The 25,658-nt window shown below is 39.3% G+C and overlaps 7 protein-coding genes and 1 pseudogene across 9 annotated transcripts; 2 read left to right on the top strand and 6 right to left on the bottom strand.

Annotated features, from left to right (window-relative positions):
* Positions 1-1,945: 1,945 nt before the first annotated feature.
* LOC130999342 (pentatricopeptide repeat-containing protein At3g22470, mitochondrial-like) lies at positions 1,946-8,332 on the bottom strand (annotated as a pseudogene). The gene is made up of 5 exons (XR_009093474.1): positions 8,181-8,332; positions 6,781-7,313; positions 3,251-6,304; positions 2,719-3,164; positions 1,946-2,562 (listed from the first exon to the last, which is right to left on the bottom strand). The product of XR_009093474.1 is annotated as a pentatricopeptide repeat-containing protein At3g22470, mitochondrial-like (transcript).
* Positions 2,368-2,841, bottom strand: LOC130998789 (stearoyl-[acyl-carrier-protein] 9-desaturase, chloroplastic-like). Its single transcript, XM_057924196.1, has 2 exons — positions 2,719-2,841; positions 2,368-2,562 (listed from the first exon to the last, which is right to left on the bottom strand). Exons 1-2 carry the CDS (start codon positions 2,839-2,841, stop codon positions 2,368-2,370), a joined length of 318 nt encoding a protein of 105 aa, XP_057780179.1.
* Positions 6,128-7,844, bottom strand: LOC130998788 (protein FAR1-RELATED SEQUENCE 5-like). The gene is made up of 3 exons (XM_057924195.1): positions 7,760-7,844; positions 6,781-7,313; positions 6,128-6,304 (listed from the first exon to the last, which is right to left on the bottom strand). The coding sequence occupies exons 1-3, from the start codon at positions 7,842-7,844 to the stop codon at positions 6,128-6,130; spliced, it is 795 nt and encodes a 264-aa protein (XP_057780178.1).
* Positions 8,333-9,578: 1,246 nt separating the features above from the next.
* LOC130999331 (putative pentatricopeptide repeat-containing protein At5g59200, chloroplastic) lies at positions 9,579-11,978 on the bottom strand. Its single transcript, XM_057924847.1, has one exon. It carries the CDS (start codon positions 11,893-11,895, stop codon positions 10,006-10,008), a length of 1,890 nt encoding a protein of 629 aa, XP_057780830.1. The 5' UTR covers positions 11,896-11,978; the 3' UTR covers positions 9,579-10,005.
* Positions 11,979-13,497: 1,519 nt separating this feature from the next.
* On the top strand, positions 13,498-14,571 carry LOC130999384 (uncharacterized). The gene is made up of 2 exons (XM_057924916.1): positions 13,498-13,957; positions 14,327-14,571. The coding sequence occupies exons 1-2, from the start codon at positions 13,680-13,682 to the stop codon at positions 14,424-14,426; spliced, it is 378 nt and encodes a 125-aa protein (XP_057780899.1). The 5' UTR covers positions 13,498-13,679; the 3' UTR covers positions 14,427-14,571.
* A 936-nt stretch (positions 14,572-15,507) lies between these two features.
* LOC130999372 (photosystem I reaction center subunit XI, chloroplastic) lies at positions 15,508-17,384 on the bottom strand. The gene is made up of 2 exons (XM_057924904.1): positions 16,992-17,384; positions 15,508-16,110 (listed from the first exon to the last, which is right to left on the bottom strand). Exons 1-2 carry the CDS (start codon positions 17,157-17,159, stop codon positions 15,619-15,621), a joined length of 660 nt encoding a protein of 219 aa, XP_057780887.1. The 5' UTR covers positions 17,160-17,384; the 3' UTR covers positions 15,508-15,618.
* Positions 17,385-18,166: 782 nt separating this feature from the next.
* On the bottom strand, positions 18,167-21,327 carry LOC130999341 (FRIGIDA-like protein 3). Of its 2 annotated transcripts, none has more exons than XM_057924863.1 (4): positions 21,149-21,327; positions 19,423-20,461; positions 18,981-19,159; positions 18,167-18,818 (listed from the first exon to the last, which is right to left on the bottom strand). In XM_057924863.1, exons 2-4 carry the CDS (start codon positions 20,447-20,449, stop codon positions 18,390-18,392), a joined length of 1,635 nt encoding a protein of 544 aa, XP_057780846.1. In that variant the 5' UTR covers positions 20,450-20,461; positions 21,149-21,327; the 3' UTR covers positions 18,167-18,389. The 2 variants fall into 2 exon arrangements, with proteins under 2 accessions (XP_057780846.1, XP_057780848.1); XM_057924865.1 differs by having other exon boundaries at positions 20,845-21,320.
* Positions 21,328-22,656: 1,329 nt separating this feature from the next.
* On the top strand, positions 22,657-25,570 carry LOC130999377 (protein CURVATURE THYLAKOID 1A, chloroplastic). Its single transcript, XM_057924908.1, has 5 exons — positions 22,657-23,220; positions 24,348-24,442; positions 24,555-24,662; positions 24,791-24,862; positions 25,267-25,570. The coding sequence occupies exons 1-5, from the start codon at positions 23,082-23,084 to the stop codon at positions 25,330-25,332; spliced, it is 480 nt and encodes a 159-aa protein (XP_057780891.1). The 5' UTR covers positions 22,657-23,081; the 3' UTR covers positions 25,333-25,570.
* The last annotated feature ends 88 nt before the right edge of the window (positions 25,571-25,658 follow it).

The following is a 25,658-nucleotide window of genomic DNA, read 5'->3' as shown; positions in this document are numbered from 1 at the left end:
ACAGAGACCAGGTCCCGGAAGAGGGCTAGGGCTCGCGACCACCGGGCATCTCAAATCGCAAAACCAGATCCCGGAAGAGGGCTAGGGCTCGCGACTCTGGAATTACAGAGACCAGGTGGAATTCGGAAGAGGCTTAGGGCTTGCGACTCCGGAATTACAGAGGGAGGAAGAAGGAGCGCGAGGGAGACATGCCAGGCTAAGGCGGAGCAACGCCGACCTTGAGGCGACAACGACGCCGGAGGTTGCAGGGCTCGCACTCTTGCCGGAATCACAGAGACCAGGAAGGCGGCGCGACTCCGGAATTACAAAGGGTCGCCGCCACCGCCGCCTGAAAGCCCTAGCCCCTAAATCACGCCACCTCTCTAATTGGAGACGGAGATGCGAGAGATGAGAAGACAGAGGGAGATGTGACAGGCGGTGGTCTCGACGCAGACCAGAGAAGCGGCGGCGGTCGCGGCGCAGGCCAGAGAGGCGGCGGCCATGGGGGCGGCGTGCCGCCGGAGAAGAAGACAGAAGGCGGTCGTGGGGGTGTCTGGAGAGAGACACGATATTATGATATTATAGAGAGAGAGAAAGAGATGAGATATTTAATTAACTTAGAATCTTAATTAAATTTAGTTTAATGGGTTTAGTTAAATTAAATCTTTCCTATTTTAGAAAGTAGTCAACTTTAGTGGGACGCCCAAAAAGGAAATGTGGCCAATTTTAATGGGACGGAGGGAGTAATAATTAAAAACCTTATTTCCTTCAATTATGAATTATATCAATCAATTCCACAAATTGCTTAACAATCCTTTTTTTAGGCGGAATTGTTTAATTATCCTATTATCAAACTCCACCATTCATCGTGATTATATAAGCTAAGATAGAATTACTATCAATCTATAAGCGCATTCATTTGCTGCATGCATCTTTTTTTATATATATGTTCATTGTTTTAACAAGCATAACTTGTTTGATTATCATATCGTTATCAAACTCCATCATCATAAAAACTCCACTCTCATAAATTTGGGGTTTTCGATTTTCGTATTTATTATTTTATTTCTTATTTTTATATTAATTATATATTTATATATTTTTATAAGATATCAATTTTATTGTTTTTATTTGCATATATTTTTTTTATTATTATTATAACTATTATGCCATTATGAAGGTGGCGACAAATATTTGCTTCATCTCTGAAATTTCACGCCTTTTCTGAAAAAATTTATGAATGAGTTTGGTGTTGTGGAATGAATTTGGTATTGTGGAAAAATTTCATGGTGGAGGGCGGGGAAGGCGGAGCCTCTTTGTGAGGCGGAGGAGCTGAGCGAGAGAGAGAGGCGGAGGCGGAAGCTCAGGCTCGATCTGTTTGAGGCGGAGGAGATGAGCGCGAGAGAGAAGAGGCGGAGGCTCTAGGGCGGCGAAGCTACCGGCCGGAGCAGTGGCGGCGGTCAAGGGGAGGGCAGCGGAGCCGAGAGATGAGAGAGAGTTGTAAATCTGTGAGAGAGAGAGTGGTGACGTGTGTGAGAGAGATAGAATGTGGAGTGTGTGTGTGTGTGTGACGTGGTGATTCCGACTGCCACATTAGCATTCTGGCGTCCACATCAGTATCAATTTGGGAGGACTTGTAAATTCTGAGAAAAATCTGATTAAATTATAAATTGATAGATTTAGAAGTCAAATTGAAGGTCATGATAAATATCAGAAAATGAAAAAATTTCTGATGAATTTTCCCACAATAACCCCTATTTTAAACAAGTGTGATAGTGATTTATCCACCTATTTTCAACAAAGTATATACCAAAATTTGGCCCAATATAATTTGGGTCATACGCTAGGTCAAGCCCATAAGAATATAGTTTGCGGGTCGGGCTGGGCCATGTTTTGTTCGGCAGCTCAACATATCCGACCCCAAATTTACAACAAAGATGAAAGGCTAAATCAATATCTGAAAAAAGAAAGAAAAAAAAAAACTTTCATTCTCACAATAGGCTTAAAAACTTCCTCAGCCTCATCAAATTTCCTATTTTTGCACAACAAATCTACCAATATATTATAAGTGATCAAAACTAAAGGCACATTGTGATCTACCATTTCAACTGATAAACAGTATTTCACCTCATTCCATCTAACCAAAAACTGCACGAGCCATTAAAGAAGATCACCAACAGCTCGACTCTTCCGCTTCCTGCACAGCTCGTTCATCACGGCTGAACAACACAACCGCCTCACCAACTAAAAAAAACCATTTCAAGCATATAAAGAATCAAACTCAGGTTTGCAGCTACGAGAAGGCTGCACGAATCCTCTCCCTGCAGTGGCAATGCATCAGACGAATGGTACATTGCTGTCTAACCTCGTATATCAAGAAGAAATGGACTATGATACAACATCCTCGGGAGCAAGGTACGTCATCAATTTGAGAAAGAAATCATCTCCACATATCTGAGCCAGCTTGATGTTCCCGTGCTCCCGGGCTTGTCGGGCTGTGTTTCCGTGGGACACAAATGTAGCCCTTTCTTGGAAGGATGTGTAGATGAATCCGAGGTACGGGCTGTTTTCTGTCCTCAAGTCCTGAAAAAGTTTATATTGAAACGAGATGCCAATGTTGCAAGTTGCTCAAAATCTTGTGTAAGGCAGTCTCACGACAGTCAAATATAGTGTTTCAATCTGAATCTTAACCCGTGAGATAGTCTTAGATTTAGACAAACGAGAGTCGAAGTTAGTTACCATTCCCGACCCGATCAGATATCCGTGCATATTCTCCTCAGCAGTCCACACCCTCGTCCAGACTGCCCAAGGAGTTAAGCTCGCCCCCGTCTCATCCCTCATGCCATCCAAGGTGTTGAGCATTGTCTGGCATGTCAATTCAAGTCGTAAACATTTCCAAGAATACTAGCCCTTCACCGCAACTTTTTTTGTAAACGTACAAAAGCATTTGCAATATACCAACATCGCACAACCCTTGAAATATCCAAATGTTAGAGACAAAAGAAAAGCAGAGAGTAGATTGAGACCCCTCTCTACGGATAATTCACCTCAGACTCGAGAGAAGCGGCAGCAGGGACTAAATGAGACCAACTCCACCTCTTTCAAAGCGTGCTGTCATACGGTTTCCAGAGGCAGCCGCAACGTCCTCCAACGTCTCCAATACTCATCCGTTGCAATTGCTCCACCTAATCACAAATTCCACAATGAAGCTGCTGAGGATGGACGTATTCAATATAATAACAAAAAAATAAAAATAAACTTTCATTCTTACAATTGGTTATGAAACATCCTCAGCCTCATCAAATTTCCTATTTTTGCACAACGCAACTGCTGTCATACAGTCGTCCCCAATGTAACTAAACTTGAGAATGGGCCTCCCCACACTCCAGAGATCCACCTCGCCTTGTGGAGCCGAGGAGCTCAGATCGCCGATACCAAAGAGTCACGGCGCAGCTGGTTAGCAGCTCCGGACACTGAAGCCTTGTGAAATAAGCAAGCCCAAAGTCGGCGATCTTCAGTACTCCTTTCGTTGTTCACCAATATATTCGAGGAGTTAGATCTCACGTATGACGTATACAAACTCCAATATAGAGCATTCACTGGTCAATTTTGAGCACAAACTTTCTTAATAATCTCTTGCAATTTCTCATCTTTTTCTTCTCCTATTCTTAGTTCCTGAAGCAAAACAGATATGATCTCCGAAGAAACCTTGAATCCTGTCCTGCACATCTCCTCCAAGAAAGGAATCGCCTCATGCATCTTATTGCTCTTCACCATATTCCACACAATAATGTTGAACGTCACGCCATTAGGCGCGCATCCTCTTCTCTCCATCTCCTCCATCAACCTCTTCGCCTCCCCTTCACGCCCTTCACGGTAGAGGGAATCAAGCATCATGCTGTAGACTACCACATCTGGATTTAAGCCCTTGGAAAGGAGATGGTTGAAGAGCCTTATAGCATCATCAAGTCTTCTGCCCTTGCACAAGCCGTTGATCATAACACCATACATTACAATATTAGGATTCACCCCTTTAGCCTCCATAACCCTAAAATACACAAACGCCTCATTAATCCAACGGATCCTACACAAGCCATCCAACAAGATGGTGTAGGTGTGGAGGTTCTGATGCAGCTTCTGAGCTTCCATATACTCGAAAAGCTTCCACCCGTCTAAAAAACTACTTAGGCGTATTAACCCATGCATCATCGTGTTGTACGATACGGTGGAGTGCTCGAGTCCTTACATGTGAGATTTCATCAAAGAAACACCATGCTTCATCAAGGTTTCCCGCCTTGCAGTATCCCTTAATCATGATATTATAGGTGACTACATTGTGCTCGATCCCCGTCTTTGCCATTGAATCGAAGAGCTCTCTGGCTCTAATCATCTCGGCCTGTGAGCAATATCCATCTATCAATGTGTTGCATGTGGCAACATCAGGCGAGACGCCACCATCTCGGACAGCAAATGCCGAACTTCATCAACCATCCCACGCTTGGACAGCTCATCCAATCATATAGTATAAGTATACAAGTCGGGACAAATATTATGTTGCGTCATAGTTTCAAACATCTTCTTTGCCGCTTCCAACAAACATTTTGTTGCGTCATAATTTCCAACATCTTCTCAGCTGCTTCCATCTTTCCTTCTTTACTATATGCATCAATCAATATGTTGAAACTTGAAAGTGACGACATCGGGACAAATATTTTGTCGTGTCATACTTTTCAACACGTTCACGGCCTCTTCCATATTTCCTTCTTTGCAGAATCCGTCAATTAACGCACTATAACTCCAAACATTGGCTCTGAAGCCACTACTTTTTAATCTAAGAAGCCATTCATGGGCTGCCATGACCTGTCGAGCTTTGCACAGTCCATTTATCACGTGCAGAATCATAACACCGTCTGGCTCGCAAAGTTTTAAATCCAGAACCTTTTCAAACAATTTCACAGCTTCGGACTCCTTATCATTTATAAAAAACCCTTTAATGAGAGTGGCAATAGTCGCGACATTCGGTTCGTAACCAATCTTAAAAAAGAATCCCATTATAGCAACACCAGAGTTTATATCTTTCAAGAGACAACAACAGTTGAGAGCAATAGTCATCGTGTAAACATCAACAGCGACACCCATCCTAAGCATTTCATCCAACACATAAAGGGCAAAAGAGTATTGCTCAATCTTTACACTAACACTCATAAGTTTATATGATTTTTTCTTTCATTTCTACATTAGTTAAAAGTTTATCTTTGATTTTATATTAATCATGAAAAGATTGGTTTTTCAAACGTTTTTTATATTAATTACTAAGTATTGTGCAATTTATAACGATTATTCAATTCCTAACAATTTATTGAAGTGAAGTTAATGAATTGTGTGTGCTATGCTAGTTCTAGTATAAAACATTGAATGAGAGAGAGAGAGAGAGAGAGAGAGAGAGAGAGAGAGAGAGAGAGACCTAGCTATGTAAGAGATCATATTCACTAGTTAGAAGCCTCACCAACTACAAATGTGTGATTATGAAAACAAGTGTGTGTGTGTGCGCGTGTGAGAGAGAGAGGGAGACCTATCCATGTAAGAGATCATATTCACTAGTTAGAAGCCTCACCAACTACAAATGTGTGATTATGAAAACAAGTGTGATGGAGAGAGAGAGAGAGAGAGAGAGATCCATGTAAAAGATTTTCAATAGTTAGAAGCCTCACCAACTACAAATGTGTGAACATGAACACAGGTGTGATGGAGAGAGAGAGAGAGACCTATCCATGTAAACACTACAAATGAGACGACTGTAACCATCCTCTAAATGAGATATTTAGAGAACATTGGATAATAACTACACATGTTTGAAAATAGAGACATTCCAACTCACCTCGATTCATTGCCACTCCAATGCCTGCATAATGCATATATATAGTGTTTCCATGTGCATTGAAATATATATAGAAGCAAGTAACTCGAAGACGTGGCTCAACATGAGAAGAAAATCTACATTTTATAAAAACTCGTAGATCTGTTCTCTCGTGCATATGTACATGCTAGCTACTACTGGCCCGGGAAGGGAAGAAAAAGAACCATAGCTTCAAAGATATACAAACCAAATTGAACGAACCAAGGAGGTTCGTTGCTCGTTTCTCGTTTCTCATCTCTCGATTTCTTTGACGTTTTGAACAAGGTGTTGGACGCTTCTGGTGAGGTGATCCACGTGGAGCTCTACATCGCTCAAGATGGCACTGAGCTGTTTCTGGCATTCCGCCAGCTTCTGTTTGGTGCGGTGAAGCTCAGTGGATAGCTCGCGGATTCTCTTGTCCTTCTCGTCCTACATGAAAAAGGCGCAACGCGTTTTTGCTTCAACCTCAGAAACATAAAAGGCCACAACAGAGTAAAGTAGCTAAGACTTGTTTCATTTGCAGGTTGATTGCTAATTAATGCACGAACTTTCACTCGTATTTGCAATTTTAACACGACTTTTGAAATATCGCAACAATGTCACCACCTTTCAATTTGTTGCAAGATCAACGCCCTCGAGTTTTTTGAGTTTCACGGGAAAGCTGATGCGGCATCACGCCATTCAGTATTATGCTCGATATGTCAACTTATGCAACAAACTAAGAGGTGGTGACAGTATTGCAATGTTTCAAAAGTCGTGTTAAAACTGCAAAACGAGTGAAAGTTCGTACATTAATTAGCTATTTTTGCATACAATTTCACTTTAAAACAGAGATTTGATGCAAGAATATGAAGCAGATGTAAGCAGAGATTTCATATAAAAGCGAAAGATGTGAAAATTTTCACCTGTGACTGTACTCGGAGAGGACCACGATGGGGCTTCCCCGGAGACACCCCCAAAGGGTGACTGTGCTGCGTTTCGAGCTTTGCAATAATCCACGCCCCGGAATCCTCCTTCCTAATCATGACCATCGCCTTACAACCTTCCCTTGTGACGGCCCTCGGCTTCCTAACTTCAACCCTCTTCACCTTGCTACTCTTCACACGAAAACCCTCCTTGTTGCAGACAAACCTCCGGCTAATAACCGAGCCATTGAGGCTCGAGCGATGGCAGTTGCCTATGCGGATGATGAAGCCTACGCGCTTGGCATATGCATCATAATATGCCATGGCAGACTCCTCTGATTCGAACTCCATCCCAACGCGCGGTGCTTCCACGTTCAAACACAGTTCTTGCGACGAAAAGTCCTTTTCGTCGTAAAAATTTACCATCTCCCCCCCATCAGACATACAGATATCACTCCCAACTTCCACCAGCTTATCATCCACATCTGAATAATCCAGTTTATAATTTGCAGCCTCATTTGGATCAAAACTCACTATTTCAAATAGTAAAAATCAAGATTAAATTGTGATGTAACTCAACTTTTTGAGAACATTAGGCATGTTTGGAAGCTGAGAACAAGATAACATTTCACCTAAATATCAATGGTTAATTGATTTGCACCAAAACACACAAACTTTCATCAAATTTTGGTTTTACACGTGAACAAAAAATTACCTCCAAAATACACTTAACTTTCAATTGTTATGATTTTTCACACGGTTGTTAACTACCTCCAAATTAATGCTAAATTTGGACGCCTAAAATATCTATATGTCTTAAACAATCGATGTGCTAAACAATGTAGTTGGATTTCTACGCCACTTCAGCCAGACACGATAGCATTAATTCTCCAAAAAATGACAAATGCGTAAAACATCGAAACAATTGAAAGTTCGTGTATTTGGAGGCAAAATTTCCAGTGTATTTAGGCCCAAATACCCCAAATATCAACAAGTACACTTTTAAGTTTTAACCATGGTTTATCATCATAATTTCTCCCAAACAAAATGGGGAAAATTTTCATTGTTGCAGCATACAAATTTTCTTCTGCTTGCTAACATAAATAAATTTGCCCCAAACACACACACATTTAACACAAAAACCCCAATTGAAGAAAACATGAAATAGCTCAAACCCACAACAGCAAATGGATTTTAATCTCTTCAACAAATACGAAATTCATGAACGAATGTTGCAATCCACTGATACAACAAGGGTTCCAAACACTTTTTTCTCAAATAGGACTATGAATTTCTTGCTGCACACCAATAGCATATGAAAGTCGAATTATTTAAAGAAAATCAAGAATATCAGCATAAATTAATAAAATGGAAGAAGAAACAGAGATGGGTGCGCTTACTGATAGAGGATGATGTTGACAACGACGACTACACCTCCGAGTAGAATTGGTAGAAATAAATAAAGTAATATTATTGTGCAAAAATTGCAGTATTATCTATAGTAAATTATGGTGTTTATTCAATTTATGTGACCATTAAAAAAGAGGGGGAGTACCTCCAAAAAAAAAAAAGAGTGGGACGCCCGAAATATTCAAATATAATTGAATAAGTGAGAAAATATATTGTAAAGAGTTTTTTTTTTCCTTTTTTCTTTTTTTTAAGCAAAAAAGGAAATAGTATATTGTGAAGAGTTACTAGTACACCCACTCGTCCGATGCACGACGAACATCGAAATTAAGAGATATTTTTAAATAAATAAATATAAATATTAAAAAAAATTAAAATACAAACAAATGCAAATATATTTTAAAAATGAAATAAAATAATTCAAATCAATTACTGAATAAAAATCCAAAATTTAAAAAGATAAATTTTCAACTTTATATAAAGTGTAATCATAGTATATTGAGCAATTGAAAATTATTCATTAAATGTTAATTAATTCAAATATTTTGTTTCTTTATTGTATTAAAGAGTTCTAAAACGAATCAATATAATATAAAAACAATCAAAAACTCTATTTTCATTATTTCCGAGGAGATTTCTTTTATGTTCATGATATTTCCGGGTGTGAATTGATTTCTTTTCTCCATTCTCATTCTATGAATTTCAGAGATCATGACAAACGTTTCTCTTTTTTTCCCCTTTACAACGTTTTAGAAATTATCTTAAAAGAAAAAAAAAAACAAACCTCATTCTTAAATGAAAAAGAAAATGTTGGAAGATCTGGTGGAGGATCGTGGGCTTGTTTGTTAGCCACGGATAATAGAGAGAGAATAATAAAAATTAGGCAGTGATGGAAAGAAAAGGATAAAAATTGTATTATCCATGTGAGCGAAAAAATAGGATAATGAAGTTGAAAAAAAAAACAAAATTTTTAAATAAACTGTCAAACTTCCGTTAAATATTAAGAAAACTCTATTACAAAAATGACGGTAAATAAGACGACGTTAAACTGCTTCTTTATATATTATATAGATAGATTGGCATTGAAAGTGTCATTTTTTTTCCCGCATGAACTTTAAAAGAAATTAAAAAGAGTGCGAAATGAGCAATTATTGTAATTTGATTATGATGATTAGAAGAAGTTAAAAAGTGTGAGAACTTAATAATTATTGCAACTTTATATGGTTTTTAATATTTCGATTCAAATTAAAATTGACATAATGATACACCAAGCACAATATCCAACAAATTTTCATATTTCACACACTAATATATACTATACTCTTGTTCGTGCAAACAAATACTTTCAACTTGGTGTGTATCTCATTTGATTTGATTTTTTTTATAGTCACTTTATACTAATATACTTTATATTATATTAAATATGATTCAACACTTTTACACTACAATCTTATCCTTTTAAATAATCGTGTAAAAAAAACTAATCAATTGAGATCGAGTAATAAACACTTGTATCTCATCGAGTACACTGTCAAATGGGTCGGACCGGGCCTAAGCCCACTAGGCCAAGGGGAAACCAGACCGCTCAAGCCAATTCGAGCTTTTTTTGGACCGCAATTCTACCGGTCAGCCCAGCCCGAAAAAACTCTCTAGGGGCACTAAAATTTGGGCCGGCTGGCCCGTTCCTCGGACCATCGGAGTATTGGACCGACCCGGGCCGGGGCCCTTTGACACACATCCGCCTAGTATTCAACTAAAGCTTCAACACAAACTCACAAGTTCAAGAATGCATCTAGGAGCTCAAGTATCAACCTTCTTCTACCAATAATCTCCACAAGAACACCTCCCATTTTCGAAATGATGAAACCTATTCCGATCTCTCATCACAATCTTCCGGCCACTGACCTTCGAAACGAGCTTGATCATCGCATGACAATCATCACAAACTCTCAAATTCTTCACAATTCTCAAACTAGAGCCTTCTTCACTCGATATCAGCCCATAGCATAAAGCAAGCCTCTCGCTATGTATGGCCAGAGCCCGTGCCTTCTCTCGATCCCCCACGTCTTGCAACACGCCATCTATCCGCGGATGGTAGCCCTCTCCGCGCAATTTCTGATCCATCTCTTCCATCTTCGCGTAGATCTCTTCCCTCCGAGGATGGCTCGAGTCGCCTAGGAGGAACTCGTGGATCTCGCCACCCACTTCAATGGAGCTGCTCCCGGGCTCCTTCTCCACGCCCTTCTTCCTCAACTCTGCACGAGCTAGCAGAGCCTCGTCCCACTTCCCCCAAGACGAGTAGAAGTTGGAGACGAGGATGTACGTCCCTGCATCACAAGATTCGGAAAATTCATGAGCAAGAAGTGTTTTAACAACCTTCTCCCCCAACTCGAACGCCCTATGAGCTTTGCACGAGCTCAAGAGCGACCCCAACATTATATGATCCGGTGCAACTCTCGTTTCTTGAATAAGCTCGTAAGCCTCGTGCACTCTCCCCGCCCGGCCTAATAGATCAATCAAGCATCCGTAGTGCTCGACTCTTGGCTCCAAACCGTAGTCATTTTCCATGCTCTCGAAGATCTTGAGCCCGACATCCACGAAACCACCATGGCTACAAGCATTAAGCACACCAACAAAGGTAATGCTTGTTGGCCTTATTCCTTCATTCACCATTGTTTGAAACATCTCAATTGCCTCCATGGTTTTCCCATTCAACGCGAAACCAGCAATCATGGAGTTGTAAGTGCTCACTTCTTTCTCTTTCGCCTCCAAAAACACACTCTCCGCCTCCTCGATGCTTCCACACCTCGAATACATAGTGATCAAAGCAGAAGCAACAAAGTGATTAACCTTAATATAACACTTTTTGATGTATGAATGAACCCATTTTCCGAGCTCCAGAGCTCCCAAATGTGCGCAAGCGGATAGCATGCAGACGGCTGTGACTTCGTTAGCTCTCACGCCTTCCCTCTGCATCCGCCTAAAACACTCCAACGCCTTACTCATTTCTTCGTTTCTCACAAGCCCATCAATCATCGTTGTCCAGCAAACCGCATCCTTAACCTCCACTAGATCGAAAGCAACACAAGCCCTTTCGACCAATCTATGTTCGAGGTAGGATGAAATCATCACTGTCATAGCAACAACATCTCTTTCAGGCATTTCGTCGAACAGCTTCTGCATCTCATCAAATTTTGCGCATTTTCCATATAGCTCCATCAGCTTCAATTTAACCTGCCGATTCGAACATAACCCGAGCTTCAAACCATGGCAGTGTATTTGTTTACCGATCCCCAAATCGAGTTCCAGCCCACACGCCTTCAACACAGAATTAATGACGAAATTGTCTGGATATACGGAATTCTCGATCATCTGCACATACGAAGTGATAGCGCGATGATGCGACCCGGCCGCCACGAGCGCATCGATGAGGGCGGTGTACACGTAGACATTCGGCTGCCTTGTTCGACGGAAAACCTTGATTGCATAATCAATGGCGTCGAATCTGGAGCAAGCTCGGAGAAGCTCGAACGCGATGAAATGGTCGTGTTCTTGGCCGTTTTTTATGATGTTAGTATGGATTGGAGCGATTTGATCGAGATTTCTGCAATTTTGCAGGTGGAAAATCGTGTTCTTGCGGCGATTTGAGTTGGAATTGGGGAAGTTTGAATTTGGCGGGAGATGAGGCAGAGGTGTTAAGGAACTCATTGAGCGTTGAATCCTTTTAGGCGGATTTTGTTTGGGTCAATTTTTATATTTTGTGGTAATAAATAAGAAAATGCATTTTTATAGAAAGAAGAATATATTTAGAAACAATAGGGCTGGATGGCCCTATTGAGCTTACAAACTCAATTTTTAGCCCTCAATTGAAAAAAATTAAATTTTGGCCATTTTTTAGGTGGTATGACTAACTTACCCTTTTAACTTGAATCCATCTCCAACCCATCTCCAACCCAGTAACAGTTCGTGTGATCCAAGCTTCTCTCCTCTCTCTCGCGCGCTCTCTCTCTCTTCCGCGTCAATGATGAACGGTAGAAATTGGTCGTGATTCTAATTCTGGCGGCGTGCTTCCCTCCTCCTTTCTCTCTCTTCCGCGTCGATGAAGAGCAGAAATCAGTAGAAATCGATCGTGATTCTAATTCCGGCGGCGTGCTTCCCTCCTCCCTCGGCGGTGGCGGTGGATCTGATCTGATGAGGCGGAGACGGTGGATCTGATCTGATCGTTGCGCCGCCTCCTCCCTCGGAAAATCTGATCTCCGCCTCCTTCGATTTCAGCCATCAACAGATCTAATCTGATCTGTATTTGTGCTGTACGTATGGCACTTATGGCACTAATAGTGCCATAAGTGCCATACGTGCACACTTCCCCCTAGGGTTTAGATATTCCATTTAGAGTTTAGATTATCCATTAGGGGTTTAGATATGTTCCATTTAGGGTTTAGATTATCCATTTAGGGTTTAGATGTTCCATTTAGGGTTTAAATGATGTTGTTGTTTCTGTATTTGTGCTGCACGTATGGCACTTATGGCACTGTGCCATAAGTGCCCAAATGACCATTTTACTTAATTTTATTTTGAATTTTCGTTAACACTTATGGCACTATTAGTGCCATAAGTGCCAACATGACTATTTTACTTGGTTTTATTTTGGATTTCCGTTGGCACTTTTGGCACTAATAGTGCCAAAAGTGCCAACGGAAATCCAAAATAAAATAAAAGTAAAATCTTGGCACTTATGGCACTAATAGTGCCATAAGTGCCTAACCCGACCCGGCACGCGACCCGCGTGTCTGATCCTACCCAGTCCGCCTCATTAAGGGTAAAAACGTCCAAATCAATAAAAATGGCCAAATTTTGTGTTTTTTCAATGTGCGGCTATAAATTGTATTTTATGCTTCATTTTGGCTACTTCAAAATTTTACTCATATATTTATTATAAGAGGAAAATTTGTATTTTTTTAAACTCTTTTTTTTGTTCCGAGATTAATTTTATTGGAAATGTTGGTAACGTAGTCTTTTACTTAGGGTTGTAAATGAATCGAATAATTTTGCTCGATTCGAGATTCGATTCGAAATTGCCTGATTCGTATTCGAAATTATTCGATTCGTATTCGATAATAAATATTCGATTCGATTCGATTATTATTCAAATACTTAAATGAAATATTGATATTCGATTCGATATTCGTAGTTATTCGATTCGAAATATATGTATATATATATATATATATAAATAATTTTTTATTTTAAATTATTGAATATAGTAAAAAGTAAAACCTAAACCTAATTCACTAAAAGTTATTCCTCAAATCAGCGCCTCCTCCTCAACCTCATTCCTCAAATCAGCGCCGCACAGCTCCCGCCTGCACCTGAACCTCGTCGCCCCACCCCCGTCGCAGATCTGTGCCTGCACCGCGCCGCCTGCACCTGAACCGCGTCGCCTGCACCGGTCCGCTCGTCGCGCCTGCATCTGCACCGCGCCGCGTCGCCGTATGCCTCTGCATCGCCGACTGCTCCAGAGATTGCACCGCGCCGCATCGCCGCCTGCATCTGCACCGGTCGCCGCACCTGCATCTGCATCGCCGCGCGGCCCGCGCCGCCCCACCCTTCCGGCCGCAGATCTGCTCGCCGCCTGCTCCAGAGCTTGCATAGCGTCGCCGCACCGCCTGCACCCTGCCGGCCGCAGATCTGCTCGCCGCCTGCTCCAGAGCCTACAGCGCGTCGCCGCGCCTGTTTACTTGCTGCCGTGCTTGAGTATCTCGCAGCCGAGGTATTGCTTCTATTTTCCTGCATTTTCAATTCTGGGTTCCGGTGTTGCTAGATTTCTGAATCTGATCGTGCACTTTAGTTGAACCTATCTTTGCTTTTCTGTTGGGACTTTTTCTGATTTTCTGTGAGAAATTGGCGTAGTGAATCGGGTATTTTTTTTAGTTTTGAGCGTTGATTGAGCTGGTTAGGGCTAACTACAGCAGTATCCTTTAAGCAGATTAGTGGCGTTTTTTATATTTAAGCATCTGAATTTCTTGTGTATTTTAAGCATCTGAATATCTGCATCTGAATTTAAGCATCTGAATATCTGCACAGGATGAGTAGCTTGAGTTGTAATAAATTTCTTGTGATTTTATGTTTGTTTTGGCAGAATGCAGTTAATGGACAATTCAAATCTAATAGAAAATACTCCTCAAGTAGATGAGATTATGGTGGAAGTGAATGATGTGGAGAAAGAAGTTGTGGATTGAAGAGGTGTTTGCAAAAGAAGCTTCACGTTAAGTTACAAGCTTGAAGGAAGATTGAATGCTTGACATTTGTTCTAGTATCATCTTATTTTGATGTATTTGAAACTTTTCATGATGTATGTTTCTACATGGATATTGTTTATTTTACAATATTTTGAATTTGTGGCTTATATATTATTTAACATTTTTTTTCACTTCATATTTTCGAATCGAATATTTTCGAATCGAATAATATCGAATACAAGTCGAATACTCGAATCGAATATTCGAATCGAGTATTCAGTTCGACAATTTAAGGAACTATTATAAAACGAATCGAATACTCGAATCGAATCGAATAACTCGAAAATATCAACGAATCGAATAACGAATCAAATTTAATATTCGTTTTACTCCATCCGTTCCAACTTAAATGGTGCGTATTCTTTTTTTAGTCGTCTCAATTAAAATTGTGTGTTTCTACTTTTGGTAATAATTTTATACTATAAATAATTTGGTCTCACAAACCTTTGCCCACTTTTATACTACAATCTTATTCTTCTTAAATCTCGTGCCGAAAAGAAGTACATCATTTAAATTGGGACGGAGGGAGTATAATGTTCATTAATTAGTATCAATGAGTTGAAAATCGTTATTTACTTTTAATATTATATGTATAATTGTTTCTACTATCAACATTATGTGGTCTAATGAGTTTTGGAAAAGTAAAATATTTTTCGACAAAAAATAATCTATTGAATAAGCTTCTCGAGCACTTCTAAATAAAACATTTTAAGAAAAATAATACTATTAAAAAAATTGTATTACAACCACACAAGAAGGGTAAGAGCTTAAATGCTTCAATTTGTCCTTGTCTTTGAACCTAAAGTTGTGGTGAAGAAAAACCAAAACAAAGAAAGTTTTATGTGAAAATATTGTATGCATCAATAATATCTTGACATTATAATTTGTAGTGTAATCTCTTTTATAAGTCCCAAATTTACATTCCTGATAATCTAAACAATGCCCGTATTCAATTTGATTCGATTCGATTCATTTAATTTATCTATTCCCATTTTCCACCACCATCATCAAATCACAAACATAACTAAGAATCCATCATACAAACATCAAGGATCCATCAAAGTCATGATCAAGAATCCCCCAATATACAACTTCTTTCCGTTCAACAAAAACACATACATTAATTCCCACCTTACTTAACGAAGTAAGGAAGGTCAAGAACATAGAGCAAAAAGTAAGCCCAAGTCACACCGGAGATCCCTCCGAAGAAGAATCCGCCGGTGAACTTTGCCCACCCGTCGGCCGTCTGCAGCTGATCGGGCTCCTTCTTCCGCCCCGTTAGCGTCAGGCCAGGAGCCGTCGACGGCTCCCCCTCCTTAAAAGACGCGATCCCATAAATGGTCAGGCAGATGCTGAGGATCACAACTAGTCCGGCCGCGCCCAATGAGCCCGCACTACCTGCAATCGGGGTGTTCCGAAGCGGGCCCGTCTTCACGAATGGGCCCACGAGGAGAAACCCGTGGGCCAGCCCAACCTCGACCCCTCGGAGCAGCGGGTTGACAGCTGTCCGGTAGGCCGGGAGGTTGGACAAGTACCATGCCACCAATGGGCTTGAGGTGACAGGTGTCTCGAGACTCCCAATGAATGGGTCACCATTGATTGGTTGAATGACTTGGTATGTAGGCTGCAATAAAAGAGTTTGAAAATTCGTATCATCATCAATATACACGAAACATGTAGTATAATAATTTGTAATTATATCATACAAATCATCATCATTATTATATTTTTTGGCGAAAAAGAAATAATTGTCATTATATATATGTATAGTTTGTAATCACAAAGTAGTGTCACTCCGGGGTGCATGCAACATCAATGGCGACCACATTAAGATGTAAGGGGGGGCTTAAGCCCCCCTCCCCCCACCAAGAACATTTTTATTATTTTTTATAAAATTATCATTAGATTTTTTTTGCAAGAACTCCTATTATCAAATTTAATCATAGAAAAATTATATTTTAAAAATCTCGAATTCAAAATTTAAAAAATATAGCTCCTATCAAAGATCTTTTTCTTGCTCCCGCCCCCCTACGTAGCACATATTTATAATGGTATGAAGCATAGAATTTTAAAAATTCTTGATATTAGGGCAAGATCTTATAATATCACTAATAACAAACTATACGAGTAACGTCGAAAACACAAAATGAAATAGAAAATCTAAAAGTTCTTAGTGCAAGACACGAATTTATTATTATATTATATTATATTATATTATATTATACTTATAATTAATGCACACGCAACCCACACGTATTAAAAATAGAAAAAATATTTTTTTTTATGAAAACGAGGTGTGCTAAAATTTAAAAATTATGCATATAAAGAGAGAAATGTTTCATGGACAATCCTAAATATTTCGAGAATAAAATAATAGAGAAAACGAGGGGTGCTAAAAAATATATTGGTTGGGGGTGCTTCGGCTGGCCCTAGCACCCTCTGAATCCGCCACTGCTCGTAACTAGAAAAATAAAAACACGATACGAAGTAGAGAATCGAGACGACCTTTTCCGATTGGATGGCCTTGACGGTGAAGGAAGTGGCTCTCCTCCCAGAGGGCAAGACTCTAAAGGGAGCACCAGAGATGCCCTTTGGAGTGGCAAGCTTCCTTGTGAGTGAAGAGGCAAAGTTGCTTTGGAGTTGGCTTGCCATTGTTGAAGCAGCAGCTGCCATTTCTTGACTGAGATTTCTTGATTGGAAGAGGCTGTTTATAACTCAAAAAATAAAATTTATAATAAAGATATGTTGCAGTATCTTTTGCTGCTGGATTTGGTGGTTGTGAGTTGTTTCTGTGGGGAGAAATGTGTTTGATTGGGTGGGATTGTGTTTGATACCTTATCACTTATCCATATAGGGCCCCAGGGATTTGTGATGTGGTTTTTTGTGGGATTTATTGAATCTTTATTTATTTTGGTGCTTTTTCATTGATTAATATTTTGATGGGGTGGGAAGAAGAAAATTAGTTTGCTCCTTTTTTTTTTTAATGTTGATGGGAACTTTTATTTTATTTTTCTTGAGAAACAATAAAATCAAAGCATACATCTCGAGAAAAATATTTTTATTATTACATAAATGGTTACACATTTTTATATTCAAGTCAAAAGTTACTAACCAATTCGAATATAAGTTAAGCATGGATCCACATGTTGTACATTGTATTTTTCTTACCATCGGGCTATTTGTCGGTAAATATAAAATTTTGGAGATTTTTAAAAATTGCACATGTTTCTTTTTTAATAGAAATACTTGATTCTTCAAAATTTTTTTCTTTTTTTCTAATTTTACACACGATTTTAAATTTTTCCCAAACCGAGACAAAAATTCCAACGTGATCATCGACGATGAGAAAAAATAACAATATTTGAGCACATCAAAATATCGTCGTTTAAAACTAAATATAAATTTCAAATCCATAAATCTTTCGATTAAGGAGAATTAGCACAGATTGTGGAGAAATTCACGAGTTCAAAAAATAATTCACGATCAGATTAAGAGGCGAATTTTAACAGAATCGTTGAGAAAAGATTCATATCATAATAATGATAGATTTGTGGAAGAAATATCACATTTTTCAAGACCTTCACTCAAGATATAAATTAATAATAAAGCACAAAAATATCAAAAGGGATGCATTCGTTTGCGGCTAAGCCCAACACCACAGAGAAAGGAGAAACAGAGCATTATAAACATTAGAAACAGTGCATCTATTAGAAGATAGTAATATTAGCTTTTACAACAGGCTAGAAATTAACAAGGGCTAAATCCTTTTTTTTTTTCTGGTTTTTTTTTCGGCTTCATTTTTTCAAATATTAAAACTTTGCTGATAAGTCGAACATTGCACAAACTGAGGAGGGTCAACTCTAATAGTTAATGGATCTTGATGAGTCTCAGCATCTCTACCGATTAGTGCAAGTAGGCTGTGTGATACTGGTAGGCGTTCCCAAAGAAGCTGCCATGGCTGGGGGAGAAGCTGTAGGCCGGCGTGCCGACGCCGACGTACGACGGGACGTGGTGGTTGTTGGGCCCGGCATAGGCGTACGCCGGTCTCTCGTAGACGTACTGCGGGTACCTCTGATCAGTCATTCCGCCGTAGAAGTTCTTGTCGCTCGCAGCGTTCGCAGCTCGAGGCGCGTGAGCAACACCGCTGGCACGGGGTCTTTTGGACTGTGGCTTCGCAACTTCTGTCGCCCGTTTCTTGTCCGCCTTTGCTTTCTCGATTTCGAGCACCTGCTTCTGGAGCGGATCCACAGGGAACTGCTGCTCGAGCTTGCGATCTTCGACGCACTTGATTACAGCTTTCAGTGCAGTCAGCTCTTTCTCATTCACATCATTCTGGAAATGAGGAGTCAAATATGTAAGAATCATGAATCAATAATCAGCTTTAAAACACTTGAAATTTAATCGATGTGACTATCTAAAATCCAAGATTTGAGTTCTAACTAAGCTAGAATGTTGAACAGAGCTAGCAGAAGTTAATCAAAACTATAATCATACCTGTGTAGACACACCGGGTGATGTATTTCCGGATTTTGCGGGTGATGGCGATTTTCTGGCCTCAGACAAGTATGATTTCAGCAATGAAATAGGTGAAAACTGATCAGTAAGCTCAAATGCAAAAGCTAGATTGACAGCATCAATCTGTCTTCCGTTCTTCACCAACACATCGATCACACCTGACGAGACATAACAAGGTTGTGAAATGCGGACATTGGCAACAATTAAGAAAACAATGACTCATTGAGCGTCTTAGATTTGGAAAAGAAAGTGAGCTTGCACATACACCAAAAAGAATGAATGATTTAAAACGGCATATGCATATACACGAAAACAGGTTAACTTCTCGCAATTATAGGCAGCAAGAACAAGAGACCATTTCATAATTGTGATAAGATCTATAAGAATTTTAGAGGTAAAAAGTATGTAACGGCATAACAACCTGGCATTTTGTCAGACAAGCCAAGATAACGGCATAATTCAGCTGTTTGGCGACGGCGAGATACCATTGGTATTAGTTTTGACAAGCAATCATGATCGAAATCTGAATTAATGCCAAATGTAGCCAACAGTTGTAGGAATGCATGAGCCTCCAATGAATTGCCATTGCTCGCATCAACATCAAGATAATCTAACTTTGGTTTCCACTCTTCGGCAATAGCTTTTGCCCGTTCCTTAGCACTATCTGAGATAATACCAGAAACTGAGTCCACATCCAGACCTAAGATTAAGCTGCTGAGGCACTCCATTAGCATTATACAGGTTCGGCGAAGGCCTATGAGGTTTGAATCCTTTTTAGCATCCGAATTTGGCATATCTGTACCATAGAACCCTTTAAGTGAATCCAGAACCAGAGAGGCGGGATCACGTGCAGCACGTAGAGCAACAGGAATTTCCTCTCTCAAAGTAACAAGGTCCTTTCGGTTGTCAGATATAAACTTAAGGAGTCCCTCAGAATTAATCTCTTGGCACAGTTTCACAAGCCCAGGGTAAGACTTAACCAGTGCTTTAATGTTTTCAATGGATTTAGTAACCGACACATCAGAAGCTTTATCCTCCAGAAATGGTGCTTCAACTTTGTTTTCTCTACTTAAGACTCCTGAACCCAAAGAAAGCGGCTTCTCGTGCTTCCCCATAGCAGTCATGATTGCGGACAGTGCGGCATCTCTCTTCTCTTGAAGCCTTTCAAGTGAAGTTTGCTCCTTGGCCACAACAGCTGCTTTACGCTTCTCCAACATCTCTTTAGATTCGACAATCTTGGTATCAAATTCCTTTTCCTGTTCTTCCAGCTCAGTGAAACGTCTCTTTAGAGATTTCTGAAGCCCGTGAAAATGCTCCTCAAGCTGCTTCCATTTCAAATTGAGAGTAATGGCTCGATGACTCTCAAGTTCAGCAAATGCTTTTTGAAGCTGCTGTATCTTAGAGGCTGTCGAGTCCATTAGTGCTGGAGTTGCTATGCTGTCTTCCATGACATAGAAATCCTGGAATATACAAGCAAATTTCAGCTCATTTTGGAAACTAATAAACAAAAACTACGTTTTAAGAAACAAAATGGTAGCAAAAAAGAGTGTATGATGACTTGAGTTGACTTGAAACAGAAAAAAAAAAAAAAAAAAACGTACAAGTGAACAAGAGAGAGAGAGAGAGGAGTGAAGGTTGACGCAATTCAAGATAATTCAAACAAACAAACGATTAGACACGCAAATCATAATACAAAGCAATTTTTTCAAATTAACTTATGTCATCAACAAGATTTTAGACGGTACTTCACAAGGAAAGAACCCTAAAAAACCCCCCAGACATAAAAGCGCTAAAGCGAAAATAAATCATAGCCAGAAAAGGTAATTGAACTGAAAAAACAAACCTAAGCGAACAATCGCCGTAAACTTGCATCAACCACACCGCTGAATCTCAGATCCAAACAATCAAACAAAATTCACACCGCAAAACAATAATTCATCAAAATCACGCGAGCAAAGAGCACCCAGCAGCAAGTCAAACCGATAAATGCAGCCGCAAAAGGCAGCTCAACAACTAAAACTCTCGAAATTACAGAGCATTCATCACTAAAATTGAAACCGACCTAGATGCTAGAAACGGTGCTTGATCTGCAAGCATAGGCGGAATCAGCTGGCGAAAACTGGTTGGAAATGAAGAGCGGAGCTTACCTGATCGCGAATGGCGGCGCCGGCGGAGAATTGAGCGGCGGCGGAAGGCGGCGGAGAAGCGGGAGGCTCAGACCATGGAAGCGAGGTGAGGCGAATCCCTAGAGAGAGAATGTTTGGGAAAGAGGAAAGAGAATGTGTGGGGAAGTGAGGTTGTATTTATGACAGTCTGATTCCGACAGCTCCACGCTGACACCACATGCACTCCCCTTATCGCCTTTGCCTTTTGCTTCCGCCACTCCCCTAATTGCTATTTCCCATTCCCCATTTTGTATTTTAATTACGAGTTAATATAGCAATTTTCATAAAATATTCTAAATATTCATTTTCTCTTAAAAAATATCAATTTTCAATTCTTTTTACAAAATATCATGCTATATAAAATTCGTCGACCATCTCGCCGAATGAAATATTTTGGAAACTATCATTGTTGAAAAATCATATTCCTTCCGTCCCACCATAAGTGGGACCCTTTTTTGGACACGAAAATTAAGAAAAATGTATTTTGTGTGTATATGAAATAGTGAAAAGAAATTTAAATGATAAAAATTTTATCCAAAAAGAAAAGAGTCACACTTTAGGTGGGACGTACAAAAATGAAAAAATCTCACTTATGGTGGGACGGAGGGAGTATTAGAAGTCACTATTGTTGGAAGATATTGAAAGTTCGGAGTTTTTTTATTATCTTTTCATCATCGAATTTTGTATAGCGAAATATTTTATAAAAAAAAATTGAAAATTAAATTTTTTTTAAAAAAATAAAAATTCATGACATTTTATAAAAAATGCTGAAAGTTCAAGACATAAAATAATGTTAACCCTTTAATTACCAAATGTATTATTTTAAAACAAAAACGCTACATAAAAGTAGTATGTGAAAATCGAATGGGCCAATTCAACAGAGTTTTCAATTAAACCAGGCCCACCAAGAAGCTTGGCCCAAGCTATTTGGGGTTATCTTTTAGATCCATTACATATTGTTTATTACATGGGCTACATCTAAGTGAGTATATTTTTGTTTTATTTAAAACTTACTTTAATTTTTTAGTTAAAGCACAAAATTATACTCTCCACTCCACGAAAAATTTACTATATTATGGATGACACAGATTTTAATAATATAGTTAGTAGTATTGAAAGTGAAGTCCCATTATGAGTATAATTTTACATTTTGAGTGTTATAGGAAGAATTTTGTCATTGAAAAAAATTGTAAATAATAGAAAATTGAAGGTTAATAAGATGGTGAGTCGTGCGAAATATGTTGTTATGTGATAATTTTTTGTAAACGATCCAAGGAAAAAATATTGTAATAAATTTTTTGTGAACAAAAGAATATACTAATTTTCCATAATATAGGTGCTTTTGCATAATGAACTATCTCATTATCAATCTAAGTACAATATCACATTCGTGACTAGAAAATTTTGAGTTCAAATCTCACACAAGCACGTAACCTTATTTTTTGTTTTACATTTCAAATATTTTTGTCCCCTTTTCAATAAAATTTCAAAAATGTTTCATATTTTAGAATTTAGAAAAAAAAAAGCACAATATTTTAGAAATAAAAACAAACCCTTTATTACGAAATAAAACGAAAAGGAAAAAAAAACACTAATTAATTTTGTTTGTGCATCGAAGTATTAGGGATTTGGAATCCAAAAGCAAAATCAAATAGATTTTCAAGATAGGGAATCGACCAATAAAAAAGCCGCAACCCTCCACGTGTCAGCTGCTCACATCATCCGAGCATTGACCTGAGAAATGCTGTGGATAGCTAGGGAAATTCTGTCCCAAATTCATCAACAAAAATCCGAAATTTCCTCAAAATCCGAAGAGATAGAAAGAGAAAACTGCGAGGGCTTACTCAGAATTGCGAAACCTCCAAAACCCATTTCTTGAATTCTTTGTTCAGTAAAAGGCTTCTCGCCCCAAGGAATGGCAGCGGCAGCTTCCACTTCTATGGCGGCCGCCGCCGTCTTGATGCACCGCCTCCCCGCCGCCAAGCTCGCCGCCGTCTTCAATCCCTTGCCCAACCGTCAATCTTTGAACTCCCGTCAGTTCAAACAGCTCAAAGGTACAATCTTTTTTCTGTTTCTTGATGTCCCTTGTTGCTTTTGAGCATATGCAGTGAGAGAGGAATTTAGATGTTTGTGGTTCAAATCGGATATTTATGCAAGTGTTGAGTAATTGATCCTTGTTTTAGTTTTCGAGCCGTAACGAGGGTGAGCAAGTGTGTTAGGTGTCGTTTACTTTTGAGGATTAGTCGAGATAGATAGAGGTAGTATATGATAATCCATTGTTTATTGAGATGGACTGAATTTTGGGATATCCCAAAGCTCTCGATGATTTCTATCGTTTGAGCTAATTTTGCTTGATTCATATCCCATTGAAAGGATAAGATGGGAGAAATTTCATTGATCATGTATCTTATCAATCATGAAAAGCAAACGCTTTCTTTTAGTGTTAGCTACTTAGCCTACTTAGCTTATTTCGATATACAGCTCCGTACATGTTTGTCATAACGAGTGTAAAGTTCACTTTTGTTGTTTTAAAGGGGTAGCTCTTGTTTGGATTTTGATTGATAGCCGAGTGAGAATGCTTTCGGATTCTTGGAAAGTTCAATTGCTGTTGTTATGTTGTTGAACATTCGAATAGTAGGTGCAAAGTTGTAGATGTTTGATTAGCCCTCCTTACATGTAGCATTCATATATGCTCATCAGCTCGTGTAGCAATTGGATCGACTGTTGCGTGCTTGTCTGGCTTAGCTAACTTCACAAATGTTGTTGTTATTGAATGAAATGATGCTCATGCTCGTTTGTTATTGTTTCCAAGGTGATCATTCAATACATTATTGTCGATGAGAGACTTCCTGTAAGCCATCAATTGCAGTGTATGATGGCAGGTGGAGATGTTGTTATTGAATGAAAAAGTCGATTAGCTATGTATTTTCCAGTGTTAAGTTTGAGGTCGATTGAGCTAAGAAATCAAATACTTCTTGCCACATATGAAACATGATCTCTTTCATTCCTGCGAGCTTCAATTTTCTGTAAAATATTTGAGGAATTAATTTCAATTATTCAGCTTTCAAATTATGTATCTTTGCTTTGGCACATCGATTACACACTATTTTCTGTCTGCCAATGCCCAAGATCTTGTGCTCGATATTCTGCTTTTACATTACCGGTTTTTGCATGCAAACAGGGACCACAAGGTATCCAGGAATCCTCGTCAAGGCTTCTTCATCAGAAGAGTCATCTCTCGACTCTAGTGAATTGTTTACTGATCTAAAGGAAAAGGTAATCACTCCCAAATTAGTGAATGGAGTGTCTAGCTTTTGTAATCCCTACTCGTCTCGAGTTCCTTTCTTGTTCGACTGCTTGATGTATCTCCTCTCCTCGTGCTTTGCAGTGGGACGCCATTGAAAACAAGTCTACTGTACTTACTTATGGAGGTGGCGCGATAGTAGCCATTTGGTTGGCTTCGGTGGTTGTTGGTGCAGTCAACTCGGTCCCTTTGGTAGGTTTTTCGAAATCTATAATTCGTTCACTGGCTTCTCTTGATACGTATCGGGTTATTATTATTTTTTAAAACTGTTTCTCTAATGAAATGTTGTTTGCTATATATCCATGATCGATTTTTCGCAGCTTCCAAAGATTTTGGAGCTGGTTGGACTTGGATACACCGGATGGTTTGTGTACCGTTACCTTCTTTTTAAGGTATGATTTCCAAAAGACCGATTGCACCAAAAATCACCGCCTTTACACCAAATTGCAAGTTTGTTAGGTTTTGTGCAACTTGCTCGCTAACGTTCATAAAAATAGGCTAGATTGCCCAAATGACTACGGGACTTCCGACGATTGGGAGCTAGTTGTTTTTTGCTATAAACATTAGGAGTGTTTTTTCTTCTTAACCCTTAATTTCCAAAATGCTAAACAACAGTTATGCCTACCTTCACATATATGCATCATTCATTCTGCAAGTTTTTCAAGGCAAAAATCCATATGCATGTAACTATATTCATTTCTAAACCTGAAAAGAGTAATAGAATTGTATGAAGATATGCAAACTGTGGGATGAGGAATTTGAAATGCCATGTATAAACCTTGTCGTGTTCTTGCAGTCGAGCAGAAAAGAGCTGGTGGAAGACATCGAAGAAGTAAAGAAGAAGATCACTGGTACAGAGTAGAACTCATCCGGTGAGGTCCCAGAATCAGTTTCCTCGTCTGCCTGCTCATATCCTCGTCTGCTCGTTTCCTCGTCTCAATCATAGATAGGCTGTTTTGTGTATTCTGCAGAAGAGGCATCTAGTGTGTGTGATGTAGAGTAGGCCCTTGTGTATTTTGCCTTCGTTTCGACAGTTTGACACATGCAAATAATGTTCCATTAATTCTCATTAAACAGCTTTGCTTGTTGATTTTTGCTTATATTTGTTGAATCCTATGTTGGTGGTGAACTCAGGGAATGTGACTGCGTTTATAAGCTCTTTAAAATATATTTAGCACAATTTATAAG

This window comes from Salvia miltiorrhiza, chromosome 8, assembly GCF_028751815.1.
Source record: "Salvia miltiorrhiza cultivar Shanhuang (shh) chromosome 8, IMPLAD_Smil_shh, whole genome shotgun sequence".
NCBI lineage: Eukaryota > Viridiplantae > Streptophyta > Magnoliopsida > Lamiales > Lamiaceae > Salvia > Salvia miltiorrhiza.
Note: the sequence above shows the minus strand (reverse complement) of the source record. Positions and strands in the feature narration are given on the sequence as shown.

Coding starts and splice junctions, on each gene's coding strand:
- LOC130998788 (XM_057924195.1), bottom strand. CDS start 7,844: ATGAAAATTTTCCCCATTTTGTTTGGGAGAAATTATGATGATAAACCA. Junction 7,314..7,759: donor TGTACTTGTTGATATTTGGG/GTATTTGGGCCT, acceptor TATTTGAAATAG/TGAGTTTTGATCCAAATGAG. Junction 6,305..6,780: donor CTCTCCGAGTACAGTCACAG/GTGAAAATTTTC, acceptor TTTTTCATGTAG/GACGAGAAGGACAAGAGAAT.
- LOC130999331 (XM_057924847.1), bottom strand. CDS start 11,895: ATGAGTTCCTTAACACCTCTGCCTCATCTCCCGCCAAATTCAAACTTC.
- LOC130998789 (XM_057924196.1), bottom strand. CDS start 2,841: ATGCTCAACACCTTGGATGGCATGAGGGATGAGACGGGGGCGAGCTTA. Junction 2,563..2,718: donor ATCTGATCGGGTCGGGAATG/GTAACTAACTTC, acceptor AAACTTTTTCAG/GACTTGAGGACAGAAAACAG.
- LOC130999377 (XM_057924908.1), top strand. CDS start 23,082: ATGGCAGCGGCAGCTTCCACTTCTATGGCGGCCGCCGCCGTCTTGATG. Junction 23,221..24,347: donor TCAGTTCAAACAGCTCAAAG/GTACAATCTTTT, acceptor GCATGCAAACAG/GGACCACAAGGTATCCAGGA. Junction 24,863..25,266: donor ACCGTTACCTTCTTTTTAAG/GTATGATTTCCA, acceptor GTGTTCTTGCAG/TCGAGCAGAAAAGAGCTGGT.
- LOC130999372 (XM_057924904.1), bottom strand. CDS start 17,159: ATGGCAGCTGCTGCTTCAACAATGGCAAGCCAACTCCAAAGCAACTTT. Junction 16,111..16,991: donor AGGCCATCCAATCGGAAAAG/GTCGTCTCGATT, acceptor CTTTTATTGCAG/CCTACATACCAAGTCATTCA.
- LOC130999341 (XM_057924863.1), bottom strand. CDS start 20,449: ATGGAAGACAGCATAGCAACTCCAGCACTAATGGACTCGACAGCCTCT. Junction 19,160..19,422: donor CTTGTCTGACAAAATGCCAG/GTTGTTATGCCG, acceptor ATGTCTCGTCAG/GTGTGATCGATGTGTTGGTG. Junction 18,819..18,980: donor CACCCGGTGTGTCTACACAG/GTATGATTATAG, acceptor CCTCATTTCCAG/AATGATGTGAATGAGAAAGA.
- LOC130999384 (XM_057924916.1), top strand. CDS start 13,680: ATGCCTCTGCATCGCCGACTGCTCCAGAGATTGCACCGCGCCGCATCG. Junction 13,958..14,326: donor TTGAGTATCTCGCAGCCGAG/GTATTGCTTCTA, acceptor TTGTTTTGGCAG/AATGCAGTTAATGGACAATT.